We start from the raw sequence: 19,724 nt of genomic DNA, 5'->3' as shown, positions 1-19,724 counted from the left end.
GAGGTGCATTGACCGGCTCCGGTCACCGCCGCCGTATTTCCGGGTGTGGTATTCTCATAAGTGTAAGAACGGCAAGGGTTAATGCAATGCCGAGATCAGTCAGGAGAGGGAGCTGGAGTTACAAGTATATAAGACATTGATGCTAAGACTTGGGGTGGGGGTGGGTGGCGAGAAGGAGCTTTTAAATAATAAATAATAATCCCTTCACAGTAAATTCATTGCAGTGTTAATGTAGGCCTACTTGTGACAATAATAAAGATTATTATTATAAGTGAAGGAATTAGCTAGAGTACAGACTGAAGGAAATATAGTGTGAGTAAGAGCAGATCATAGTTTATAATAGTGTTGAGATTAGTTGGAGATGAGTGTAGATTATATGTTAATTATCAACTGTATTACGTAGGAGCACGTGACAAATCCAAGTTAGTAGTGTTAATAAATATATAGCTTTGTTCAGGTTCAAGTTATTTTCTGGTCTTTGTGAACACTACGCCAACCATCCTGAATTTAGCAACACAGAGAACACCACAACGGGGCTAGTCCAATGCAGTTTCTGCGCTCCCCCCCCCCCCCCCCCCCCCCCCCCCCAGCCCCCCAGCCCCCCCCAGGATGTTGATAGTGGGGGATTGAGTGATGATAATGCCATTGGATGTCAAGGAGAGATGGTTGGATTCGCTCTTGTTGGAGATGGTCATGGCCTGGCCCTTTGTGTGGCACAAATGTTACTCGCCACGTATCAGCCCAGCCCTGAATATTGTCCAGGCCTGGTAGCTAGTGGGCACAGACTGCTTCAGCATTTGTAGTGATGTGAATGGGGCTGAACACTGTGCAATCATCAGTGAACATCCTCATTTCTGACCTTATGATAGAAGGAAATGAAAAATAAAAATGGTTTATTCTCATAAGTAGGCTTCAAATGAAGTTACTGTGAAAATCCCCTAGTTGCCACATTCCAGCACCTGTTCGGGGAGGCTCGTACAGGAATTGAACCACGCTGCTGGGCTGCCTTAAAAGCCAGTAATTTAGCCCTGTGCTAAACCAGCCCCAGTGAAAACAACCATCCCTGGGTGGGTTTGAACCACCAACTTTTCAGTTAACAGCCAAACACACTAACCAATTGCACCACAGAGACCAACTGATGGAAAGGTCACTGATGAAGCATCTGAAGGTAGTTAGGCCTAGGACACTATACTGAGCGGTTTCCTGCAGCAAAGTCAAGGGACTGAGGTGTTTGACCTCCAGCAGCCACAACTGTCTTCCTTTGTGCTACGTACAGTTCCAACCAGGAACAGTGACCCGGGGCTGGGATCAAACCCAGGTCCTTGTCGCCGTGAGGCAGCAGTGCGCCACCGTGCCGGCCCCTCTGCTCGCTTTTAAAGGTTTCCCAATCCTCTGGCTTCCCACTAATCCACGCCACCTTGTACGCTTTTTATTTTGCTTTTATGCTGTACCTGACTTCCTTTGTCAGCCATGGATGTCTTGTCCTCCCCTTAGCGTGTTTCCTCCTCCTTGAGATGAATTTCTGTTGTGCCTCCCGAATAACTCCCAAAAACACCTGCCATTGCTGTTCCACTGTCTTCCCTGCTAGGCTCCCCTTCCAATCAACTCTGGCCAGCTCCTCCCTTATGTCTTTGTAGTTACCTTTATTTAGTTGTAATGCTGTTACATCTGATTCCAGCTTCTCCCTCTCAAACTGCAGGGTAAATTCTATCTGAATCACAGAGAAGGACTTATAATGAAGAGTAGTTTATTCACTAACTTAGCAGCTGCTCTGTGCTCTGTGCTCTGCAAATGCTCCGAAATCATGACATCATTTGTAGCCGCATAATCAAGGAATCACGTGACCGTTTGGTCTGCATAGAACCAGGGGTCACAGTCTCGGGGCACAGGGTAGGCCCTATAGGACTGAGACGAGGAGAAACTTCTTCACTCGGAGGAAGGTGAACCTGGAGAATTTCACAGAACGCTGTGAAGGCCAAATTGCTGAATATATTTAAGAAGGAAATAGATACATTTCTAGATTCTGAAGGTGTCAAGAAGAATGAGGAGAGCGCTGGAGTATGGCATCGTGGTGGAGGATCAGCTGCGATGATATTGAATAGTGGAGCAGGCTCGAAGGGTTAAATGGCCTCCTCCTGCTCATATTCCCTATGTTTCTAACAGCGTAAATCTCAAACGGTGGTGGAATAGGCAAAGGGGCTAAACGGTCGACTCATGTTCCTATTTCCCATGGCACAAACTCAAGTGTGACCAACAGTGAAGAGCATAGTCGCAGGTATTAGAAGGGCATGGACTGATGTAATGGATAGACAGATGGCGGATGGAGTTTAAGGGCAGCACAGTAACACAGTGGTTAGTACTGTTGCTTCACAGCGCCAGGGTCCCAGGTTCAATTCCTGGCTTGGGTCACTGTCTGTGCGGAGTCTGCACGTTCTTCTCGTGTGTGGCTGGGTCTCCTCCAGGTGCTCCGGTTGCCTCTCACAGTCCAAAGATGTGCAGGTTAGGTGGATTGGTCCTGCTAAATTGTCCTTAGTGTCCAAAGAGGTTAGGTGGTTACGGGGATAGGTGGAGATGTGGGCTTAAGTAGGGTGCTCTTTCCAAGGGCCGGTGCAGACCCGATGGGCCAAATGGCCTCCTTCTGCACTGTAAATTCTATGATCTAATGCAGAGAAGTGTAAAATGGTTGACTTTGGTGGGAAAAATGGGGCAAAGCAACGAACAATTAAATAGTTGTAGGAACAAAGGCCCTCGGACTGTGTGCACACGGGCTGTCGCGGGACAAGCTGGGAAGGCTGCTAAACGGGCAACTAGGATCCTTGGCTTCATAAATAGAGGACAAAAGAAATAAAGTTGTGCTGAATTTTTAAGAAAGTGCTCACTAGAGTTGAGTTGCGCAAAGCGACCAATTTTGGACACCACACTTTTTAAAGGTTAGTGAATAAACTACTCTTCATTAAAAGTCCTTCTCTGTGATTCAGATAGAATTTACCCTGCAGTTTGAGAGGGAGAAGCTGGAATCAGATGTAACAGCATTACAACTAAATAAAGGTAACTACAAAGACATGAGGGAGGAGCTGGCCAGAGTTGATTGGAATGGGAGCCCAGCAGGGAAGACAGTGGAACAGCAATGGCAGGTGTTTTTGGGAGTTATTCGGGAGGCACAGCAGAAATTCATCTCAAGGAGGAGGAAACATGCTAAGGGGAGGACAAGACATCCATGGCTGACAAAGGAAGTCAGGTACAGCATAAAAGCAAAATAAAAAGCGTACAAGGTGGCGTGGATTAGTGGGAAGCCAGAGGATTGGGAAACCTTTAAAAGCGAGCAGAGGGGCCGGCACGGTGGCGCACTGCTGCCTCACGGCGACAAGGACCTAGGTTTGATCCCAGCCCCGGGTCACTGTCCATGTAGAGTTTACATATTCTCCCCGTGTTTGCGTTGGTCTCACCCCCACAACCCAAAGATGTGCAGGATAGGTGAATATATAAAAGGTAAGAGAGAGGCAAGAATAGACATTGGACCACTGGAAAGTTAGGCTGGAGAAGTAATAATAGGAAACAAAGAAATGGCTAAGGAACTGAATAATTACTTTGTCTAAGTCTTTACGGTGGAAGACACCAATAGGATGTTATAACTTCAGGAGAATCAGGAGGCAGAGGTGAGTGTAGTGGTCATCACTAAGGAGAAGGTTCTGGGGAGGCTGAAAGGTCTGAAGGTGGATAAATCCTTGTTTAAGAAGGGAGGGAGGGAGGCAGAAATCAGGAATTTACAGTTCGGTTAGCCTGACTTCAGTCATTGGCAAGATATTAGAGTCCATTATTAAAGATGAGATTGTGGAGTACCTAAAAGTGCATGATAAAATAGGACTGAGTCAGCACGGCTTCGTCAAGGAGAGGTCATGTCTGACAAATCTGTTAGAATTATCTGAGGATGTAACAAGGAAGGAAGACAAAGGAGAGCCCGTGGACGTGATCTATTTAAATTTCCAGAAGACTTTTGACAAGGTGCCGTATAGGTGGCTGTTAAATAAATTATGAGAGAGCAGCATGGTGGCCTAATGGTTAGCACAGTTGCCTCACAGCAGTGAAGTCCCAGGTTCGATCCCGGCTCTGGGTCACTGTCCTGTGCAGTTTGCACATTCTCCCCGTGTTTGTGTGGGTTTCGCCCCTCCAACCCATTGTGCAGGTTAGGTGGATTGGCCATGCTAAATTGCCCCTTAATTGGAAAAAGTAATTGGGTAATCTAAATTTATAAAAAAATAGTTAAGAGCCCATGGTGTAAAGGGTAAGATGCTGGCATGGATAGAGGATTGGCTGTCTGGCAGAAGCAGGAAGTGGGGAGAAAGGGGTCTTTTTCATGATGGCAGCCGGTGACTAATGGTGTGCCTCAGAGGTCGGTGTTGGGACCACAACATTTTCATGAACGATCTGAAAGCACTGTTGCTAAGTTTGCAGGTGATACAAAGATATGCAGAGCGACAGGTAGTTTTGAGGAAGGGTCTGCAGAAGGTGGGGGGTGCTACAGAAGGGACAGGCTTAGAGAGTGGGCAAAGAAGTGGCAGATGGAATAAAATGTGGAAAAATGCGAGGTTATGCACTTTGGTCAGAACTTCTGGGCGGCACGGTGACACAGCTCTGCGTCCTCACAGCTCCAGGGTCCCGGGTTCAGTTCCAGCCTTGGGTGACTGTGCGGAGTCTGCACCTTCTCCCCGTGTCTGCGTGGGTTTCCTCCGGGTGCTCCGGTTTCCACCCACAGTCCAAAGATGTGCACGGAAATGGCGGGGTAAACAGATGAGATAGTATGCTCTTTCAGAGGGTCGGTGCAGAATCGAAGGGCTGAATGGCCTCCTTCTGCACTGTACGTATTTGATGTTTTTGTTAAAATGTTTTTTGAAAATTTTAAATTATAAACATAATAATATAAAGCAATTAATTCAAGTTACAATGACAACGAACACAACAAACAATCAAAAGCACAAATGAACTTAACCCCCCCAACACTAAACTAAACTCCTTAACATCTGACGGTGGCTGGCTCTTTAAAAAAGGAAATGAATGACTGTCAAGATATGAGGTCACCCAACCAGGCTGAGGAACTGGGCGGAGTAGGAGACCCCCCACTAATTTATTAATTTTGACAAAGAATGACTTTGGGAGAAAAGTGGGCAGAGATTGAAAAATAAACAAAAATCTCAGGTGCACATTCATCTTAACAGTCTGAACTCTGCCAGCCAAGGACAGGGGGAGGTTATCCCACTTCTCAAAATCAAATTTGACCCTCTTAACCAGATTAGTATAGTTTAATTTATGAAGCAAGGCCCAATCGTGGGCCACCTGGATTCCCAGATAACAAAAGTTAGATCTGGCAAGGCGAAAAGATTATGGGCGGGATTCTCTCAGCCCGCGCCGGTCCAGCGAATCGCCGGGCTGGGCGTGATTCGAGCGACGCCGCCCCGATGCCGGTCTGCAGATTCTCCGGTCACTGCTACACGTGCCCCCCCCCCCCCCCCCCCCCCCGCCCCGCAGCCGATTCTCTGCCCGGGATGGGCCAAGCGGCCACCAAGAAAGCCCGAGTCCCGCCGGCGCCGTTCACATATGGTCTTACCTGGCGGGACCTCGGCGTCTCTCCTGCGGGGGGTGGCCTGGTGGAGGGGGGGGGGGGGGGGGGGAATCCAACCTCCGGGGGGGGGGGGGGGGGGGGGTCTCCACCGTGACCTGGCCTACGGTCAGGGCCTACCGGTCGGCAGGCCGGCCTCTCCTGGTGGGGGCCTCTTTTACTCCGCCCTAGCCCCTGTAGCCCTACGCCATGTTGCGTCAGGGCTGGCACGGAGAAGGAAGCTACCGCGCATGTGCGAATTCACGCTGGTCGCAGTGTGCATGCGCAGACCCGCAGCACACGTTTGACGCCAGTATCAGCAGCTGGAACGGCCTGAGTCGCTCCAGTGCCTTGCTGGCCTCCTGTAAGGCAGAAGATTGCTACACTTAGCGGTCCGATGATGCCATCGTTAAACTCTCCGGTTTTTACGACGGCGTCAACACTCTGTCTTCAGAAGGGAGTATCCCGCCCAATGTCTCCAGGTAGGCTCCCCGCCCCAGGGAGGGTTAACCGGGAAGTATCCACTCTTACCCAAATTCTTATACCCAAAGAAGGAGCCAAAGCTCCCAGGCAGCTTCATTATCTCATCCATTGTGGAAACTGAGCCCGTAATATAAACAAGCAGGTCGTCCGCATAGAAGGACACCCTATGCAACACCCCTCCCCGCTTTCCATTCCCCTCCACTTATTGGAAAAGCTATGGTAAGCGGTTCTATTGTCAGAGCAAACATGAGCGGAGATGACATCGAAAAAATAGGAGCAGGAGGAGGCCATTCGGCCCTTCAAGCCCACTCCACCATTTATTATGTTCGTGGCTGATCATCCAACTCCATAGCCTAATCCTACTTTCCCCCATATCCTTTAATCTCCTTCACCCTAAGTGCTATATCTAACTGCTTCTTGAAACCATACAATGTTTTGGGTGCAACTATTTCCTGTGGTAACGAACTCCACAGGCTGACCACTCTCTGGGTGAAGAAATTTCTCCTCATCTCTGTCCTAAATGGTTGACCCCGTATCCTCAGACTGTGCCTCCTGGTTCTGGACACACCCGTCATCGGGAACATCCTTCCTGCATTTATGCTCTCCAATCCTGTTAGAATGTTATAGGTTTCTATGAGATCCCCCCTCATTCTTCTGAACTCCAGCGAATACGATCATAACTGATTCAATCCCTCCTCGTACGTCAGTCCTGCCATCCCAGGAATCAGTCTGGTAAACCTTCGCTGCACTCCCTCGAGAGCAAGAACATCCTTCCTCAGAAAAGGAGACCAAAACTGCACACAATACTCCAGGTGTGGCCTCACCAAGGCGCTGTATAATTGCAGCAAGACATCCCTGCTCCTGTACTTGAATTCTCTCGCAATGAAGGCCAACATACAATTTGCCTTCTTTACCACCTGCTGTACCTGTAGGCTCACCTTCAGTGACTGGTGTACGTGGACACCCAGGTCTCATTGCACGTTCCCCTCTCCTAATTTATGGCCGTTCAGATAACAGTCTGCCTTCTTGTTTTTGCTACCAAAGTGGATAACCTCACATTTATTCAAATTATGCTGCCTTTGCCATTCATTTGCCACTCAGACAACATCACACTGAAGATTTCTGCATCCTCCTCATAAAATTGCCTTGATTGGTCTCAATTTTGTCAATTGATGAAGGCAATAATGAGGGACATAAGTTTGAAAGTGCACAAAATTACTGAACCTAAAACTAGTATGCATTGTTAATGAAATGAAAATGAAATGAAAATCGCTTATTGTCACGAGTAGGCTTCAAATGAAGTTACTGTGAAAAGCCCCTAGTCGCCACATTCCGGCGCCTGTTCGGGAAGGCTGTTACGGGAATTAACTGTTACGAAATAACGTGGAAGGAGCTGATGGTCTTCTGTAACTAATTTGTTCATATAGTAATATCAATATACCTAACTCTTGAAAGCAGTGTCGCTCAAATTTTGTGACTGTTTTCAACCAAGTTCCCAGTGAGGTTTCAACGTGACAATTGGATGCCAGTAGGGCAAGGTTACAGTTGTTGCTGTGGAATCCCTCAATGAAAACATTATTAGATTAAATCCCATTCAAAAGTTTTTCACTCCTATGTCCAATTGGAACAATTAGCAGCAGTCTTACTAGAAAATCAAGATGGTAATGTTGCCGCTCTTTCTAGCCCATTGAGACTGATTGACACCAAGCTCAGGACAAAGTTGTTTTGCTGTCCTACTCAGATATACAGAACTCCTTTACTTTCTCTAGCTAGTTAAATGCGTTTTTTTTAGTATGAAATGCAAAGAACAAAACTTTTATTTACTACACTTTTTGGAAACTGGAAATATTCATCAACATGACGTAGATTTCAGAGGGTGGCACAGTGGTTAGCACTGCTGCCTCACGGTGCGGAGGATCCGGGTTTGATCCTGTCCCCGGGTCACTGTCCGTGTGGAGTTTGCACATTCTCCCCGTGTCTGCGTGGGTTTCACCCCCACAACCCAAAGATGTGCAGGTTAGGTGGATTGGCCACGCTAAATTGTCCCTTATTTGGGAAAAAAAGAATTAGGCACTTTTAAAAACAATCTAGAGTACCCAGCTCAATACAATCCAGTATGAAAAATAAGTACTCTGGTTTCCAAGACTAAAGTCTCGTCCCCAGTCTGTCATCAGGCTAAATCCACTGTTTTTATTTTGCTTTTCACATTCCCTTCCTATTAAATCACAATAAAATATCATAAACACAAAGAAAGGGCGGCACAGTGGGTTAACACTGCGGCCTCACGGCTCTGAGGTCCCAGGTTCGATCCCAGCTCTGGGTCACTGTCCATGTGGAGTTTGCACATTCTCCCCGTGTTTGCATGGGTTTCGCCCCCACAGCCCAAAGGATGTGCAGGCTAGGTGGATTGGCCACGCTAAATTTTTTATTATTTTATACATTTAGTGTACTCAGTTAATTTTTTTCCAATTAAGGGGCAATTTTGTGTGTTCAATCCACCTATCCGGCACAGCTTTGGGTTGTGGCGGTGAAACTCACACAGACACGGGGAGAATGTGCAAACTCCACACGGACAGTGACTCAGAGCCGGGATCGAACCTGGGACCTCGGCGCCGTGAGGCAACAGGGCTAACCCACTGCGCCACCGTGCTGCCCTTGCCACGCTAAATTGCCCCTTAATTGGAAAAAAAATGAATTGGGTACTTACATTTTTATATTAAAAAAAAGTAATAGCAAAGAAAAATATCTTTGAACATGAAGCTGGGACTGAAATAGTAAATTGCACAGAAAGTTCCTAAATTCGTGTGGTGTAGCAATATATTAATTTCTGACTTCACACAGCGTGCATCCAATTCAGACAGATGAGAAAGTATTTTATTTCCATTACTAACCATTTTAAAGAGTCAACTTGGCCATATAATCTCAAGAACTGGGTCTCTAAACCTTGCCGTTCCTTTTCTCTCTCTGCCTATACCAGAAATATTTGTGTCCAGCAGGTGGTCATTTGGCCCTTAGTCTCTACACTGGCTCTCTGAATGAGTGTAATTAGTAACATTCCCCCATATTCTCCTTCAACGCCTCCACCACAAACTCTGTTCCAGCAGAGGGCAGCAGAGCAGAGCTGCTGATTGGCTGTTGCAGGGAAAATTTGCATCAATGCATTGCGGTCACTGTATCTAGAACGTGTACCTGAGCAAGACACCCTTCGCGTGAATTTAGCTGTTGGAGTGGACGGAGCTACAGAGTCGAGCGGTGAGTATTTAAACTAGCTGCTTTGCAGATTTGAGTCTTTTTGGCCGGAATTCAGCTGTTAGAGTGGGCGGAGATACAAGGTCGAGCGGTGAGTATTTAAACTAGCTGCTTCGCCGATTTGAGTCTTTTTGGCGGGAATTCAGCTATTGGAGTGGGCAGAGCTACAGAGTTGAGTGGTATTTAAACTAGCTGCTTCACTGTTTAAACAGTGGCCAGTTGAAGATTGACATCACAACAAAGCAGTGACCCGATTGGCTGGTAAGGAAAGTGCTCCAATTAGCAGTAGCTCGCAAACCTCCCATCAATAAACAGGTCCCTCAGCTGTCTGATGCCCGCTCTGTACCAACCCAGGAGATTTAGTAGCCATTGTCTGTATTATAGTTTGTTATTTTTCCGTGTGTTTGTTAATAAATCATCTTTCTAGTTAAAGAACCGTATGTTCTGTGTACATCATTACCATGGTCATAACAAAAAACACAACCACTATCCTGTCATTCAGCCATTCCGTATCCATGTTTCCACTGTCCCTTTTATTTCACAAGCTGTAACAGGCATTTGCAAAGTGGGGGTCACGGGCGGGTGTCAAGTGGGTCGAGGAGCCGTCCATCGCTGCATTCGCGGGAATTCACTCACAACAGCCGGCTTTTAACACCGGCTCCGAGGCTTTAAAAATGGCAGCTGCCCAGGAGTATTGGGACCAGAACCCGGGTTAAAGTGCGATTGCCAGTGGCCAACTGCATGGTGATCACCGCTGATGAACAAGGCTATGACCTCGATCTGTTTTGCATCCCGAAACATTACTCAAATGATCTGGAGTATATACTCCTCATGGTTTAATCATGGACAGAACTGAACATTTGGCAAGGGATATAATGAAAGCCATGGGAAATCATCACATTGTCACCCTCTGTGTACTGAAGAATGGTCATAAGTTTTTTGCTGACTATTTAGACTACATTGAAGCATTGAAATGAAACAGTGACCAGCCAATCCCAATGACGTTGGACTTCATCCGCTTGAAGAGTTACCGTAATGGTCAGTCAGCCGGGGAGCTACTCAGTTTACCAACTGAGGTACGAAATCCACGCTTTCCTCCTCGAGAAATTGTTACCTCTGGCTGATTCGTTTGTTGATGAAACTTGGATGCTAACTATGTCTTACCTTGCAGAAGTCTTTTCAATTCTAAATAAATCGCAGCTTTCTGAAACTCATTGAAAGTTCGGCAATTACGAGTGCAAAACCAAAATTATTACATGTTCCCCACACTACTACAACACATCGAAGAAAACAGCATTAGTAAGGAAACAGTAAATGGACTGGCAAGCCTGACTCCAAATAAAGCTGACTGAACCTCTGCACCTCCGCTTTGACAGCACATTAAAAACATGGCACAAGTCAACGAAACTGTCGGCATTCTGGAGTAGCGTCTCCGAGGTGTATCCGGAGCTGAGTAAAACAAATACTTTGTTGCTTTTGTCCTTCACAACGAACTACATCTGCAAGATTGGATTTTGAACACAAGGGTGTTCAAAAATGTTTGCAATTCTCCAGCCTTCTGGGACCACTCCTGAATTTAAGGAATACTGAAAAATTCTGGCTAGTGTTGCTGCAATTTCCACTTCCTTCCTTCAGTGTCCTTGGGTTCACCTCATCCAGTCCTGGAGCCTCATCAACTTTAAGAACAGATAAACTATCCAAGACCTTTTTAACTTTAATAAGAGACATCTGGTCTCTTAATTACCTTACCCTTTGCCATGGCCTGGGGAGCAATTTCGTCCTTCGTAAAGCCAAGTGCAAAGTATTTATTTGGTAGCCACTGCCTCAATGTATAAATCCCCTTTTTGGTCCCGAATAGATCCTACTTCTCCTTTTATCACCCTTTCACCATTTATATCCCTTCAAAATTCATGTTAAAACCATTTATGTGAACAAACTTGCAGTCAGTTCTCAATCTCACCCCTCATACACATCAGTCGATCACTTATCTAGTTAATTTATTCCTCGTCTACTTCTGCACTTGACCACTGGCAGATTACACCCAGTGGTATTTTACATTAAAGTGCTGTATTAATGCAAACGGTATGCAAAAAGCTTCATCTTAACTAAGAAACCCATTGAAGGATTTTTAAAAAAGCAGTCCCTGCATAGAGTGAAATTCTCTTTTAATATATAGTGTGGGGCAGAAGGATTAAATAAGGGTTCGTCAACATTCTGAATTTATACATTCCACAAAATGTTCATGCATATACTCACTAAATGAATGTAACTAATTTACAATATTAGGCAAGCATGAAACTGAGTTACTCATTTCACAAGCAGGTAAAATACTGCCATCAATTGCATTTCCTTATAAAATCCAAATTTACATCAAGCCATATGCAAAATATGGTCAACTCAAAACGCACGCTCGTGATTTTCTTTGAAACACATTATCCCTTGACTGATCCAGGCATTGGTATGAACTGTAAAATCAGAAAGCTTGCTTGACTTTCAAAAAAAAACAATAGCTCCAGAATTTCTTTACAAACATTTGAAAATAAAGATCGACACAGCTTAAAGTTAAGGCTGCAGGGTCAGACCAGCTGCTGTGGCATGGCTAAATCAAAGTATCTACCTTACAGCGTCTGCACAATGGAATTTTTAAGCAGCCCAAAGAAAGAGTTCTGAATATCCCGTTTCCTGCAGCTAACACATAATACAACCACTATTCTGATCATCTCACTAAATTTACTAAACGTAAACTAAATGTTACTAAATTTACCAGCTCAGTCTAACTTGCAGCCTTAAGCTGAAGCCATGCTAAACTTGGATAGTAATTAACACTATATGCAAGAACGTTTTTTTTTGAAAAGTTACTCAAATGCAACAATGCTTAATTTTTAATTACATTTTATGATACCATAAATATTATGTCAGCTCTATTAACAAGAATTTATGAAGGTTAAATCACCAATCTGGACCTAAAGCAACAAAAATGGGCAAAAGCCTCCAAATGTATGTGATTTTCATTGATGGCACATTTTACCGTGCACTCTGGCGGTAATATCAGTGAAGCCAAACGCTATTATTCCCGCACTTGGGGAGAGAAATACTGATGTCATATCACAAAACCAATTACCATTCCACACAAAAATCAAGAAATAGGCACAAATACTCTGCATTTGAGAATAGACACAATAAGTGGATATCAATTTTAACTTTGCTTGCCAAAACACCAAGCCTTTGTGAAATGATATGGTTCATCACCTTAAAAGTAAAAAAAAAAACAAGCTCAAGCCTCAAGTACCTGAGTCTTAAGCAGTTACTCAGCTTCCCCAGACGGGATATTTACATGCTATTAACTTCCAAGTTAACTGTACACTCTTGGTTTCAACATTTCATAAGAAACATTTAAATTCTTGCTATCAAAAATGATATTACTTTGTTGCACAAAAATATGGATTTCATTCAATTTTATATACATGTCCTTCATTTCAAGACAAAAGCTTTAGTTTGTGGATTCCTCATTTTTCAAGAGCTTCTGTTTCAGCTTCATCTCTTTCTCGATTTCCTTGTTAAAATGTTCGACTTCCCTGCAAAATATTTTCAAGCCCATAATGTTACTTTCATTTGAAATTGCCCACCTGGGGAAACCGGAAATAAATGTCATTGTCACCACGTGTCTTAGCATTTCGGCATGAACATGTCGCAGCCAGCAAAACAAAAAGATGGACTCAGTAAATAGAACAGTTGCGCAGTTCAATTTCTTGTTGGATTTAAACACCGTGCTTTGCAACCACCACCCTTATCAATGCCAGACAGTTAAGCACCAGTGCTTCACCCCCAGGTTATACAGCTCAACTCTCGGAAGAACTTGTAGGTTTAGAAGTCACATAATTCAACTGCTTGGTGCCTTTTTCAGTCAGTTTAGAGTTTAATAATTTCTCCCTTTCACTTAATTTTCCACTTAGTTTCAGCATAGAAATCAATTAGCCCATACTCTTTGAAGTTGATCTGTCAAGGTAGAGACAACAATACATTTTTTAGCACTGGTTAATACAGTCACTCCTAAAGACACATCGAAATATTGCAGATGCAGGAAAGATTTTTCTATTTAAGAGATAATCATATAGTCCATGCATGGCACTGAAGGAACTAGATATATTTCCCCCAAATATTAGAACCAAACTAGATAATAAATATCCAGTAACAACCATGCAGATCAGGAAGGTCTCCTGTCCCATTTTTGGAAAGGAGGCACACCAACAAAACCAGGCAGGACGTGCACATGCGCGGATGCCGGCAAAGAACTAAATTACTGCGAAGCCCCCACCTATCATCAGAACATCCTGCCAATAATCATTGCTCAGGTGCTCACACAAAGTGCACCAACTGGGCAGCACAGTCAAGCAGCATTTTTTAATAACAGTTTATAGTGCAGGAGGCCATTCAGCCCATCGAGTCTGCACCGGCACTTGGATGGAGCACCCTACTTAAGCCTACGCCTCCACTCTATCCCCGTAACACCACCTAACCATTCTGATCACTAAGGGGCAATTTATCATGGGCAATCCCCCTAACCTGCACATCTTTGGACTGTGGGAGCAAATGGGAGCACTTGGAGGAAACCCACACAGACACGGGGTGAAAGTGCAAACTCCACAGAGTCACCCAAGGCCTGAATTGAACCAGGGTCCCTGGAGCTGTGAGGTAGCAGTGCTAACCACTGTGCCACCATGGTGGTACAGTGGTTAGTACTACTGACTCACACGCCAGGGACCCGGGAATGATTCTGGTCTTGGGTGCCTGGCTGCGTGAAGCTTACATGCTCTCCCTGTATGGGTTTCCTCCAAATGCTCCAGTTTCCTCCCACAGTACAAAGATCTGCAGGTTAGGTGGGGGACATGTTGAATACGCGGGTCATGGGAATAGGGCAGGGAATGGGCCTAGGTAGAGTGCTCTTTTGCAGGGTAGGTGCAGACTCAATGGGCAGAATTACCTTCAGCTGCACTGTAGGGATTCTATGGATCAGGGAGGAAGAAAATGGAGACAAATACAGTGGGATCCCTTCCATATGCATATTTAAAAAAAATTACAATAAAGGAAATATTATATAGCTCACAATGTGGTTTCTCTAGCATGAAGAGACATGCTAGACACAAAATTTCCTGAACTCATCATGCTGTTTTAGTTTTCTGTACTAATTATTGAATGATTTTTAACAAAGGTAAAATTCAGAATTTTTGGAACACATTGAGTTTAGGTGCCAAATGAGAGACTCAGGGAAATCTATGGTTCAAAATTATTTCAGAGGCACCATTACTTACTTAACAGAACATAATGCCATTATTCCATTTTATAAATTACTGGCTAATCCCAACTGCACAGTGCAGAAGGCCAATCTGCCCATCAAGTCTGTGCTGTCCCCCTGAAAGAGCTCACTTGGGACCATGCCCCCGCCCTATCCCTTCAACCCCACCTAACCTTTGGACATTAAGGGGCAATTTATGACCAATTCACCTAACCTACACACTGTGGGAGGAAAGCGGAGCACCTGGAGGAAACCCAAGCTGACATGGGGAGAATATGCAAACTCCACAGTCAGTCACCCGATGTCGGGATCAAACCTCTGCCCTGGCACTGTGAGACAGCAGCGCTAACCACTGTGCCACTGCTATCCAGTTTGGGCAGCTTTAAGCCTTTTTGCAATAATTCACGTGTAACAATTGAACATGTTTGGAAACCACAGACAATCCCCACCTTTCACTGTGAAGAGGGCCTTTCATGTATTTTTCTTCTGCTTTCTGGACGCTCATTTGTTCAACCTCGGCAATTGCACAGATAATGGCCTACAGTGCAAGAGAAACAAAGTTTATTTAGTTGTATTAAGTACAGTACAAGAATGCAAGGTCAGAAACATCAGGATTTTGGTGCAAGAGAAACAATGGAATATTCCAGTATCTAAAGCACACAAAGGTTTGATGTGTTGATTTAGATAAGCTTGGGAGATGGTCGTACAGGCATTACAGTGGGCCTCTGTACTTGTGCTGTAACAAAAACAGAAAATGGTAGAAACACTCAGTAGGTCAGACAGCATTTGTGGGGACAGAAATAGACTTAACATTTCAGGCCGATGGCCTTTCACTAGAGCCCCTTTCCTCTGACATTAAAAAGAATCGATGTGGGTCAGAGGGAAATGAAGGGGATGCGCGATCTGGAAGTGAGCTAGCACCTATTGATTTTTTGGAGCTTGCAATCCTTTATATCTGAAAGGACGAGTAAAAGGTTTCGGGTGAGAAAAGGGACAAAATGAAATGGTGGAGCAGGACAGCTCCGAGATAACCTGAGATGGTGTAGAGAGGTCAAGAGTACTGGACGTAGGTTTGTGTGGCGAGAATAGTAGTTCGAGGAACAATGAATTTCTCCGATATACCTGTCTGCTTCCAAAAAATGGAAAGGTGGAATTTCAGTTGGAATCCATGTGGAATGAGTTGGAACTGGTGACAGTTGCGGAGGGAAGATATGGATCGGAGTTTTTGTGGACACCTGATTAAATATTAGGAGAACAGAAAGCACGAAGGTCAACAGCCAAGAGAGACAAACGTAAATCCTGGAGAGACGAACAGAACTTCTTCAACGGAGACATTCCTGGAAAGTAAGTGGTGGCAGTGAATTAAACATGAATACAAAAAGGTAAAATCTGCAGATGCTGAATATCTGAAGAAAGAACAGAGTATGCTGAATATAATCAGCCGGTCTGGCAGCATCTGTGGAGGCAGGAACAGTTTCCATTTCAGGTTGATGAGCTTACATTAGAACTGCCTGAAATTGATCTGAAACATTAATTCTGTTTCTCTCTCCACAGATACTACCAGACCTGCTGAAAATTTCCAGCATTGCGTCTTTTTATTTCCAGATTTGCGGCATCTGCAATATTTTGCTTCTGTATTTATGCTATTGTAGGGGTGAGGGAAGAGGAGAATTAAATCAGTCATGGCTCTTGCTCCCGGTGGTGAAGGAAACATATGTATAGTGTGTTTGAGGGTGGGTGTGGAAAGTACAAAATGATGATCAAGCTTCAAATTCTAATATGCTCTACACACGATATTAATTTCAGATTGCTTATAATTATTTGGAAACAACAACGAGGGAAAACAACACTCCTATTTTTGTCTTCTAAAATTGGGGTACACTGAGATCATGAAAGAAATCCCTTTTTCCTTTCCTAGTTGAAGGTAGTTTTTACTGACTCATCGCTGTCACAACAGCTGCCAATCTAACCACCACCATGCTATGCTATAGGATTTAAAACTTCACCCTTGTTGAGGATGATGGACAGCCAAATACCAAAGGCGTTGCATTACCTATATTAGAGTGAAAAACGTTATACTTCTGCAAAATGTCAGTAGACTAAAGTTAAATACAGACTTTTACAAGTTTTTGTTCTTTTTTTAAATAAAAAATTCAGTCAATATGTGAATCTTTCTCTGGATATTTGCAAAGAGTGGGAGCGGCAACAACTTTTCATCCTTTCCTAGTACAGGAAGGGAAGTCATCTACTCAAGGCTGTTTCACCATTCGATTAGATCATGCTCATCTATACCTCAACTCCATCTCGCTGTCTTTATTCCATTTCCCTAGATGCCTTTACCCATTAAGAATCTGTTGATCTCAGCCAAGTTTCCAATTGACTCCTAGCATCCACAGTTTTTGAGAAGCTATTCCAGATTGGCACGCCAGATTTGCTTTTTGATTTGACCACTGTATGTCCTAACTAATTTTAAGATTATGCCCTCTAGTTTTGGATTCCTCCAAGAGGGGGGTTTCTATAAATCCACCCTATTGAATCTTTTTATTATTTTCAATTACGTTCTCCCTCAATCGTGTGAACTCAAGGAAATACAAGCCAACCATGCACAAAGTCCGAATATCATTTCTGGTGAAGTGCTGAAACCAACTGGAGAATTCCAAGTTTAACTAACTCAGTGGAGACTCGAAAATATATTTTTCCATTTTCTAGTCCGAATGATTTGATATTTTACTGGGCACAGGGAATGTAATTTTACTTTACATTCAATCACATATTGCAGTTCATCAAACCATTTATATATTCCATCAGAACTCACCTCTGGCAAGAGGACATCCAAGATAAACCTAGACCTCTCATAGTCTTCCAAGAGCTTTGTGCTCACGCTCATTTCACAAACAGTTTTTAAGTAGTTAACCACTTGGTCCACCTGCCAGTCATCTTCAAGGTACGTGTCAATGACACTCGAGTTGCGAATACGGGTTTGGAACTCCTCAAGCCACCTGGAGTGCTTCAGTCCTTTAATTATAGCCTGAAGGTGCCGCTCCGCACCCCTTGCCTTGACAATGAATTGCACAAGTTTTTCATTGGCTCGATCCCTGGCAGCTTTCTTCCTGTCAGGGAGCAGCTTTTTGGTATGCTGGTGTCGAGTTGGTGTAATGTCACATTCAGAATCAGTAAGCCCTTCTTCTACTTGATTGGCAATTGAAGTGTACGGGAAAGTCATTAGTGAGGGATCTTGTGCAAATGATTTTCGCACTGGGATGCCTGCAGATGAAAAGAAAATTGAATTTGAATAATTATGGACATATGTTGTGCAATTAAGGGCTGTCATTTTTAAGCTTCCTTTTCCAGCTTTGTGACAGACTCATCATCCTGATCCTGCAGCTTTGCTCTCCTCGCTTTATTTCTTACTGCTGATGTCCTGAATAAAATGCCACTTGGCTGTAGAGTCCACATGCAAAGCATAAAGATGTTATTGTGGGTTTGTTTCAATTATAGCAGTCTCACTGGGCAGCTAATATCATAATAATAATCTTTAGTGTCACAAGTAGGCCAACAAGTCGCCACATTCAGGCGCCTGTTCGGGTACACAGAGGGAGAATTCAGAATGTCCAAATTACCTAACAGCACGTCTTTCAGGACTGGTGGGAGGAAACCGGAGCAACCAGAGGAAACCCACACAGACATGGGGAGAACATGCAGACTCCACACAGACAGTGATTCAGCCAGGAATCAAATCTGTGGCGCTGTGAAGTCACAGGGCTAACCACTGTGCTACCGTGCTGGTGTCCGACACATTGAACTGTTTTCCTCCATTTACTAAGCCAGAACCATAGGTGGTGAATGGGCGTTACTCCCTAAGATGCACCCACACCCACCAAAAAAGAGTGCCTGTGCTGGTACCACAGAATAAGATAGGTTGGGCTATTTATATTTTCAAGTGCAGCTGATAGCAGGAGATCCAAGTGTTATCAGTAACTGAACGCCACTGATCATATAAATATGCACACCCGTTAAAACTCAAGCTGCAGTCTTCCACTCATGTATATATGGCTATTACAAAGCTTTGAATTAAAATGCTACAAAAGCTTATGAATAAATATTTCTGAAAATCAATGATTACAAAGGATATATTATTAACATGAAGCATTAAACAGAATTACACCAACTTCAGTTTGGGGGTCAGCTTGAGTGACTGCCCTCCACATCTAGGTAGCATTTAACAGAGATGGAATCAAGGAGTCAATATATATCAGGGGGGAACTCTCCACTGGTTGGTGTCATAGCCAGCACAAAGAAAGATGGTTGCAGTTGTTGAAAATCAATTATCTCAGTTTCAGGACATTACTGCAGGAGTTACTCAGGGCAGTGTCTTCGGCCCAGCCACATTCAGCTGTTTCGTCAATTACTTTCCCTCCGTCATTAGGTAAGTGGGGATGTTTGTTGATGATTGCACAACATCCCGCACTATTTGCGACGACTCAGATACTGAAGCTGTCTGTGCCCAAATCCAGGCTTGGGTTGACAAGGCCCAAATAACATTTATGCCACACAAGTGCCAGGCAATGACCATCTCCAACGAGGGAGTATTTAAGACTTCTTACTGTCTAAAAGGACGACGGTGACAGGTGCATGGGACCTCCACCACCTGGAAGTTCCCTTCCAAGCCACACATCATCCTGACTTGGAAACATATCCTGCCGTTACTTCGCTGTTGCTAGGTCAAAATCCTGTAACTTCCTGACAGCACTATGGGCATACCTACACCAAAGGAACTGCAGCGGTTCAAAAAAGCAGCTCTACTAACTTCTCAAGGGCAATTAGGGATGGGCAGTAAATGCTGGCCTAGCCAGCCATGCCCACATTCCATGAATCAATGAAGAAAAAATGTTGTTATAAAAAATGATGCCATCAAATAAAACATCCCCTCAATCTTGTAAAGAGTTTGGAACTCCCAAAACCACCACTTTTGGACAGACAACTTTTGTTCCATGAAATAAGGTTCACCACCTAATCTCCACCGCCGATATCCTAACACACACACAAAGTCCCCTTTTCACCCAGATGCTTGCTGATGTTACACTCGCTCTTGCTCCCCAACTCCTT

The 19,724-nt window shown here is 44.2% G+C and overlaps 1 protein-coding gene across 7 annotated transcripts in view; it reads right to left on the bottom strand.

The window, feature by feature from the left end:
- Positions 1-11,473: 11,473 nt before the first annotated feature.
- The window catches only part of LOC119952904 (PWWP domain-containing DNA repair factor 3A-like), a 78,337-nt gene continuing 70,086 nt past the window's right edge, over positions 11,474-19,724 (bottom strand). For all 7 annotated transcript variants that reach the window (XM_038776521.1, XM_038776520.1, XM_038776525.1 and 4 more), the window contains 3 exons: positions 17,434-17,882; positions 15,068-15,156; positions 11,474-12,900 (listed from right to left, as the gene is read on the bottom strand). In XM_038776521.1, coding sequence (XP_038632449.1) covers positions 12,816-12,900; positions 15,068-15,156; positions 17,434-17,882 — 623 coding nt within the window. In that variant the 3' untranslated portion in view covers positions 11,474-12,815. The remainder of the gene's footprint in view (positions 12,901-15,067; positions 15,157-17,433; positions 17,883-19,724) is intronic.

Source organism: Scyliorhinus canicula, chromosome 18, assembly GCF_902713615.1.
Source record: "Scyliorhinus canicula chromosome 18, sScyCan1.1, whole genome shotgun sequence".
NCBI lineage: Eukaryota > Metazoa > Chordata > Chondrichthyes > Carcharhiniformes > Scyliorhinidae > Scyliorhinus > Scyliorhinus canicula.
Note: the sequence above shows the minus strand (reverse complement) of the source record. Positions and strands in the feature narration are given on the sequence as shown.